At 35.4% G+C, this 9,259-nt stretch overlaps 1 protein-coding gene across 1 annotated transcript in view; it reads right to left on the bottom strand.

Moving 5' to 3' along the window:
* The window catches only part of LOC102739993 (H/ACA ribonucleoprotein complex subunit 1-like), an 8,020-nt gene extending 7,695 nt beyond the window's left edge, over positions 1 to 325 (bottom strand). Inside the window, 1 exon segment of the mRNA XM_081809269.1 lies at positions 266 to 325. Within this exon segment, the coding sequence (XP_081665395.1) occupies positions 266 to 325 (60 nt within the window).
* Positions 326 to 9,259: the final 8,934 nt, after the last annotated feature.

Genomic DNA, 9,259 nt, shown 5'->3' with positions numbered 1-9,259 from the left:
AAAATGCTTTTCTTTTACAAATTAGAAAAGTCCTGTAATCTATGTTGTATCTGACTTGTGTTCTAGCATTAAACTTTTTAATTAATCTCCCAGAGAATACTGGGATCTGGCTCTATTATTAGACAAAGAGGAGCATTGGCTTTTGTCAGGAGGTAACTCCCCAATGATAGTGTTAGGATCTGCAAGGACGAGGATAGAGAGGATACGTCTATTTGTTAAGGGAGTCTGGGATAATTTGGCTGTGGGAGTTTGGGTTTGGTAATACCTGGAGACCTCTGTATCTGTTGATATTACCTTTCCTATTATCTATATCCAACTTGTTCATGTTCAATGCCATAACACTCAATAGAGAATTAGGGAAGCTGGGGGTTTAACTGAAATTATGATTTGGCAGCTAAGAGGGTCATACTACATATTTGGTTTTCCTCTTACTCAACCCTATAAAATACAAGAGACAATAGATTCATTTAGCATGCTCATGGTCATATAAATCCCTGCCTTGATACTAGAATTTAGGGATTTGAGAATCTTGATCTTTTTCCATAAAGTGTCCAGAGCTATTGGAAGCAGCCATCTGTACCCCATGGTCCTTGAATTTCTGCATATTGTCCTAAAAGCGGCAACCACTCCCCCAAATTTTACCTTCAATGATTACCACATTCTAGGTGCCCAGATGCCTAATTTAATAATCTATTTTGTCATTGTATGACATGGGCTATTGGGTGAGTATCCATGAATATTAGTGGGATCTTTCACAGCATTCAATCCACACTAAGCAAGATAATTAATCCCCGTTTCCCTGCATTTCTGGGTATCTGTGGCATGCAACACATTCATTGTAATAATCTTAGTATTGCTTGGAATTCTTGGTTGCAAACAACGGAAAACAATTCTAGTTGACTTAAGCAAAGAAGTCAAGGGTATTGAAGGATCCCAGTTTCCTCACAGAACTGACATAAGGGAGGGAGATGCACCCTCAAAATATAGATAGGAACCAAGGGAGATTAGAATTTGCCTTCAAGTGTGTTTATATGATAGATAGCTGAAAACAAACTAAAAAAAGACAAATGAAAAGTATAGTGAGTAAAGGCATGGTTTTAAGTCCTATTATGTCATGTCAACAGGAATTGGTCAATCAGTGAAGCAAGTAATTTCAAGAAAGTAAAAATGAGTTTCAGGAGAACCAAACCAAATAGGATTCTAGCATATGTATGAAGTAAGCAGATATAGGCCACAAAATAGGAGCTAAAACCAAATTGTAAAGAGGCAGATAGAAATGCAGTTCCCATAACAAGTTAGCAGGTTTATGTAAAGAGCGTATCAGGACTATGACTATAACCAAATGGCAAAGATTTGCAAGCTTATGTTCTAATCTCAGAATAACCACTCTACTTTGTATAAAAAGATAAGTGATTGCATAATGGAAGTCAGAAGTTGAGTCTACTTGATAGTTCTCTTGGGATTCCAGCAGTTGTCCACAGCAGATAAACACACACACACACACACACACACACACACACACACACACACACTAAATTGCAAGAGGTTAGGTTAACTTAGATCAGAACCATAACTTGGTTTTGATATTAAAACTTCATTACAAAGAACCATAAAGTACTAAAAGAGTTTCTACTGTATTTGGGGCAAAGCTTTGGCATTTTGACTTTTAAATTTCATAGTCTTCCTTTCTAGCTAAGTTCTTCAAAACATATTCAAGCACGTACTCATCAGTAATTACCACCTGATTTCCCATTTGAACTTTACCTAAGTAGATAATGTCCTTAATATCTGTCATCACCATAAGCCATCTTATTAACCTGGAGAGGGAAAACCAGGTGAAATCATGGTCTCTTTTCTTCCTTTGTCCATTTGTACAGTTTTGTCCAATTAGAAGAGACCTTTGTGGGAAACAGTTATATTTTGAGCTCAAAACATATTTGAATAGTGCAGATTTGGGGGAAAATAATCATTGTTTTCTCAACATCCATGAACTTACTCTTCTAAAGAGCAAATATAAAACCTATTTTAAATCGGAATACTACTTTCAGTAAGCAAAACTGAAAACCATGTTAATTTTAAAATCTAAACTCAAAAGCATCATTCCTGTTTCAATCTGTCAGTATTGATATATAGGTTTGCCTCAAGCATTCTGTTTGACTTTTTCAGTGTCAACCTCAAATGTCATCTTTTTTAAGATTGATATTAAAAATTTAACTTCTTTCTGGGGCGCCTGAGTGGCTCAGTTGGTTAAGCGACTGCCTTTGGCTCAGGTCATGATCCTGGAGTCCCAGGATGGAGTCCCACATCAGGCTCCCTGCTCAGCAGGGAGTCTGCTTCTCCCTCTGACCCTCCCCCCTCTCATGTGCTCTCTCTCTCTCTTTCAAATAAATAAATAAAATCTTTAAAAAAAATTTAACTTCTTTCTTGCCAAAATGATAAAAAACATTGTAAACAATAACTTAAGATTTGTTGGCTTTATCCAAAAGCAAAATTAAGATAAGATTAGTGATTTTAGGTTTTATCACTCTGTTGTATCTTAGGTCTTTGGAAAAGGATAATTTAGAAAGTTTAGTTTTCTCTATGGATAATCAAATCTAAAGATTAAACATTGTATGTTACAGCATTTATTATACTGTATTGGTATTATGTGATATGAGCTATTTGGAAAGAGGATATAGAAACCAACCTTTGATATGGATCCCAGTGATCCTTGCCTCTTATATTTATGCCCCTGTGTTGTCCTCTCCCAAGTGAATCAGGGCTGACTCTCTGTAACCAGTAGAATATGGCAGAAGTGGCAGTTTATGACTTCCAAGGTTGTTATAAAAAGCAATGTGGCTTCCACATTTATCTTTTATCACTCACTATGGGGAAAGCCAGCTGCCATGTTAGAAGAACTCTCAAATAGCCCCATGGAGGAGCCCATGTAGACAGAAACAGTGCTCTCTTTCTCTTAGCCAACACCAACTTGCCAGCCACGTAAGTGAGCAACCTGGAAAGCTTATCTCCCAGCCACAGTCAAGCCTTCAGATGATTGCAGCCCTGAAAGACATCTGATTTAGAGATGCAACCACAACTGCCCAGTGAAATACTCCTGGAATTTCAGACTTAGAAAAACAATTAGAGGTAATAAAAACTTATTGTTGTTTTAAGCTATTAATGTTTGGTGGTATTTGTTACATTGCAATAGATAACTAATCCATAAGGGAATGCATCTGACTTATTACCGAGAGTTGCAACCAATAAATGTTTTCTTTTTCTGTGCATGAATAAATGAATTTCCGCAGAAGTAGAGAATCTCTAAAAAGAAATGCTGATTTATAAGTGTCAACTCCTCTGTCAGAGGCACCTTTGGTTGGCCTTTGGAAATGTGACTCACTGGAAAAAAGGCCCCTGCTGAATCATTCCCAGCCTATCATACACAGTTAATATTAGCAATGCAAATAGAAACAATAATGCTAGTGTCCTCTTCTTTACCACTCCTGTGTTATCAGGGTATTTCATTGGCTGAAGTTTACTAAGATGACATAATATTTAGGATCCTGGATTCCTTTGTAGTTGCAAGGGTATTTGCTCATTTATGGGATCAATCTCCATTTGCCTGCATTTGTCTTCCTCTCAATTAAACCTCCTTTGTTATTCTAAAGTTAAACCATTTTATAAAGCAGTATTGTAGGTAGAGGAAAATCTGCCCATTTTTTTCTCCCTTTGACCTTATAGAAGATAACCATTGACAAACCTTTTATTCTAATGGAAAATTATTCCAAAGCTATCCTAATAAGGCTGCTTATGAAATGTTACATATAGCTTATTAAAATCTGCCAAATCCTTCCCCATGACAGCCATTTAATAATTTTGACTGGATAAAGCAGTCAACAAGCAACCAATTCTCTGATGTTTTGTTTTGTGTTTATATTTCCTCCTATATTGATTCATCTTGGACTAAGTCAACTGAATTGACTGGATGTTTTAGTGTCATATATACATAGTACTAATGTTGAGGAGCAATGGTAGTCTGAATTTTTGCCTTATTTGTATAAGATTTTTATTTTTATTTATTTTTTTCTATTTAAAGAATATTTATTTATTCATTTTTTAAGTTTTACTTTAAATTCCAGTTTGTTAACATACAGTATAATATGAGTTTTGGGTATACAATATAATGATTCAACACTTCCATGTGACACGAGGTGCTCATCACTGTATCAGATTTTTCAAGGAAATTAATGCACGAACCCAAATAATTTTTCCTCTTCTCTTTATGGAAAAGTTGTATATTATCCCTATGCCAAGTTTTAAAATTTTACTATATATTTATGTGTTTATAAATAATATGTGAGTTTATTGTGTTATTTAAAATTTTACATAAACTCGATAATAGCTAATAAGCCTAATAAGAACATAAGGCTAATAAACAATACATTAGCCTTTGTAGATGATGATAGCTTTGCCTCTTCCCTTCTAATTCTAATATTTTTTTTTGTTTTATGTTATCTAAGATCTCCAGTATTAGGTTGATAATGATAATATTAGACCTACTTTTCTTGTTAGAAAGCTTAGAAAGGAATGTTCCTGTAGTTGCACCATTAAGATATGGTGTTTACTATAGATTTTGGTCAATACCTTTTATCATGTTAAGGATATTCTTTCCTTTCCATTCTTAGTTTGGTATAACTTTTTACAAAATCAATAATCTATTGATACAATTCAAAGTTTTTTTTCTCCTTTAATATGGTAATGCATTGAATTAGTAGATTTTCTTTTGTTAAATCATCTTTGCATTCCTTGGTCAAATCTTTTTGGTCATGATATATTATTTTTTATACGTTGATGGAATCACTTTACTAATATTTAGTGTTTTGGGTCTATACTTAAAATTGAGATTTACTTATAATTCTTGTTCTTCATCTGGTCCTTCTCTGTTTTGTTTATTTTTTCAAAGATTTTATTTATTTATTTGAGAGAGAGAGAGAGATAGCGAGAGACAGCACAAGCAGGGGGTAGTGGGAGAGGGAGAGGCAGGCTTCCCCTTGATCAGGGAGCCCGACGTGGGGCTCCATCCCAGGACCCTGGGATCATGACCTGAGCCCAAGGCAAATGCTTCACCGACTGAGCCACCCAGTCCTTGTCTGGTCCTTGTCTGTTTTGATAACAGGTCTGTTCTAGTCTCATAATATGATTTGGAATTTTCTATGTGTGCGTGAGGGGGACGGAAGTAGTTCATTGCCAGGCTCACAATTGCTGGAATCTGTTGGTATCCTTTGGCATGATGGCATTCTCTAGAGGAATGCGGGGCAGTCACACAAGTGGCAGTGGTGGGGGTGGGGGTGGGGTGGGGGCTTACATGCTCAGCTGTGAGTTTTCTAGGAAACAAAATGGAAAGTGGTCAGTCATTTTTACCTTGGAGTATGTGTAGTGTTTAAAGGTATGGGCTCTGAAAGCGACTGTCTGCTTAGTCCCCAGCTTCATCACTTAATAAGTCTGCATCCTTAGTCAAATGACTTAAACATACTGTATCGCGGTTTCTTTGTATGTGATGAAGAGAATATTATAGTACATACCTCATAAAGTAGTTGTGAATTGTAAATGAGCTGACACAGGGGCGCCTGGGTGGCTCAGTTGGTTAAGCCTCTGACTCTTGATTTCAGCTCAGGTCTTGATCTCAGGGTTGTGAGATCGAGCCTTGTGATGGGCTCTGTGCTGGGCATGGAGCCTGCTTAGGATTCTCTCTCTTCCTCTTTTTCTCTCTGCCCCTCCCCCTCCCTCTCTCTCTCTCTCCCTCTCTAAAAAATAAAATAAAATAATAAAATAAAAAAGTGCTGACACAATGAAATGCTATACTACCCTCTGGCACATAGTAATTACTTAGTGAATGTTAGTTCTCCTTCTCTACCTCTTTGACCTCTTTCTTTTCTTCTTCCTTCTTCCCATCACCCTATTCACTTTCCCATTTTTAGTATAGTGCCCCTAATATCAGTTGTACCTGGTGTTAGAGTCTCTTTGCTTTAACATCTCCAGAGAGTATACTCTTCTGCTAGGTTGATGGAGGTTTAGTCACCTACTTTCTGTGGGATAAGTATGTGGACCTACTGACTTTTAGTTAATTTTCTGGTTTTCAGTTCCGCTCATTTACTCTTACTTTCAATTCTATGCCATTCTGGGATTCTGTGGCCTGAATAAGCCGGCTTCTTGGCTTTCTGAACAGCTGCTACCTTAAATCAGCTATTCCCATTCTATATGCTTTCAAAACTGTGTTGCCTCCTCTCCCTTTTTGTTATATGTTTATACCTTTTTAATTCTTTTTTAAAAAAAGATTTTAGGAATATATTCACAGAGTTAGCAAAACAGTATAGAAGTAATTCAATAAAAATCTCATTCTTCTCTTGTACATGCACATTGCTCACTATTATCAGTTTCTTACCTATCCTTCCAGAGTTTTATTAGGCAAAAACAAGCAAATATGAATATTTTTCTTATTTTCTATTATAAAGAATGTAGCACATACACTCTATGTATGATACTATTGGACTTTGTTTTTTCTTTTTAAATCTCACATTCTATACTGAAGATCTTTCCATATACGTATATACAGAACTCTCTCATTCTTTCTTTCTTCTTCTTCTTTTTTTTTTTTTTGAATTGCTGTTGAGTTCTCCATTGTATGATTGTACCACAGTTAATTTTTCCTTATGGATGGACACTTGGATTGTTTCTTATTTTCTGCATTGTAGCTAATGCAGCAACAAATAAACTTATACTTTTCTGATATTTAATTCATGCATGTATGTCTATAGAATAAAGTCCCAGAGGAAAGAGTGCTTCATTAGAGGGCAAATGCATTTGTAATTTTACTAGACATTTACAAATTGCCCTTCAGGGGAATTTTACCATTCTGCACTTCTATCAGCAATATATGGGAATGCATGCTGCCCCGGCCTTGCCAACAGAACTGTCAGACTTTTAGATTATTTGTCAATCTGATAGGTGAAACATGCTATCGCAACAAAGTTTTATTTTCTAATTTGTATTTATCTGGTTTTGAGTGACACTGACCACCTTTTATGTGTTCAATGGCAATTTGTAATTTCTGTGACCTATTTGTTCATATACTTTGATCATTTTTATTGGATTATCAGTGTTTTTAATACTACTTTAGGGAGATAAGGCCTTTGTATGTAATATGATTTTTAAGTTATTTCCAAATATGTCATTATTATTTGATATTGGTTTTTTTCTATGCAGAAGTTAATGGGTTTTTTATATATATATACATACTCTACTTCATCAATCTTTGATAGCTTTTGAATTTAGAGCCATTAGAAAGGTTTTCCCCAGTCTAAGGTTGTAAAGAAATTTGTCCTCTTTTTTCTGATTACTTTTATCTTTTTATTTTTTAAAAATATTTGGCACATGTAGAGTTTATCATGGCATCTGATATGCGAAGTGGGTTCAACTTTATTTTTTTCTTTATATGGCTGCCATAGCTATTTCAAAACCATTTACTAAAAAGTCCTTTCCCAAATTGATACATGATGTCATCCCCATATAGATCTTTGTGTATTTCTGGAACTTCTATTTTGTTGTATTGTTCTATTTTTGTGCCCTCTATATTATTTTTCATGATTGAAGCTTTATATAATTTTTTTCTATCTGGGAAGGTTAGTTTCCCCTCATTGATATCCATTCTCAGGACTCTACTATACATCTTTGCTGTTTATTTTTCTATATGAACATTAGAGTCAGCTTGTCTAGTTCCACCCAAAAAACATATGTATAATTTTATTTAACTGGTGTTAATGAATTAACAATCCTCTAAGCAGGAGCGACATCTTTTTGATATTGAGTCTTCCCTCCTAATAATGTGGTGTGGTAAAGATATTATATAAAGGTTTAATTATAAAACTAACCCTTAAAATAATATGTAACTTCCTAACTATTAGAAGATTACAGTTTAAAAAAAAAGAGGCCACATAATAAGATACACATTCAAATGACAGAACAAATACCAAACATATCTGTCATATCATTCAACTTAATTGGATTAAATTCACTTGCTAAGAGAAAAGAGATTTATACATATCATGAAATCAATCCAACTCTATAATGTACATAAGAGATATTTTAAAAATATGATTTAAAAGGTTAAAATTTAAATGATGGGCAAATACACAAGAGTAAAATCTTGAAAGTTCGCACAAGGAAAAATTTTTTGTAACTTTATATGGTGACTGATGGTAACTAGACTTACTGTAATGTTCACTGTGTGGTCTATCCAAATACTCAATCATTATGTTTACACCTGAAGCTAATATACTGTTTTAAGATAATTAGACCTCAATTAAAAAAATGGGCAAATATATACCAGGTAACTAGAAACAAATCAAGATAAAAAGCTTCTGCGCAGCAAAGGAAACAGTCAACAAAACAAAGAGGCAACCCACAGAATGGGAGAAGATATTTGCAAATGACACTACAGATAAAGGGCTGGTATCCAAGATCTATAAAGAACTTCTCAAACTCAACACCCAAAAACCAAATAATCAAGTCAAAAAGTGGGCAGAAGAGATGAACAGACACTTCTCTGAAGAAGACATACAAATGGCTAACAGACACATGAAAAATGTTCAACATCATTAGCCATCAGGGAAATTCAAATCAAAACCACATTGAGATACCACCTTATGCCAGGTAGAATTGCAAAAATTAACAAGGCAGGAAACAACAAATGTTGGAGAGGATGTGGAGAAAGGGGAACCCTCTTATACTGTTGGTGGGAGTGCAAACTGGGGCAGCCACTCTGGAAAACAGTGTGGAGGTCCCTCAAAAAATTAAAAATAGAGCTACCCTATGATCCAGGAATTGCACTCCTGGGTATTTATTTACCCCAAAGATATAGATGTAATGAAAAGAAGGGCCATATGCACCCCAATGTTCATAGCAGCAATGTCCACAAGAGCCAAACTGTGGAAGGAGCCAAGATGCCCTTCAACAGATGAATGGATAAAGAAGATGTGGTCCATATATACAATGGAATATTACTCAGCCATCAGAAAGGATGAATACCCACCATTTGCATCAACATGGATGGGACTGGAGGAGACTATGCTAAGTGAAATAAGTCAAGCAGAGAAAGTCAATTATCATATGGTTTCACTTATATGTGGAACATAAGGAATAGCATGGAGGACATTAGAAGAAGGAAGGGAAAAATGAAGGGGGGGAAATCGGAGGGGGAGACGAACCATGAGAGACTATGGAC

Source organism: Leptonychotes weddellii, chromosome X (assembly GCF_054177405.1).
Source record: "Leptonychotes weddellii isolate Sample4059 chromosome X, ASM5417740v2, whole genome shotgun sequence".
Taxonomy (NCBI): domain Eukaryota; kingdom Metazoa; phylum Chordata; class Mammalia; order Carnivora; family Phocidae; genus Leptonychotes; species Leptonychotes weddellii.
This window is presented reverse-complemented; position numbering and strand designations above follow the sequence as displayed.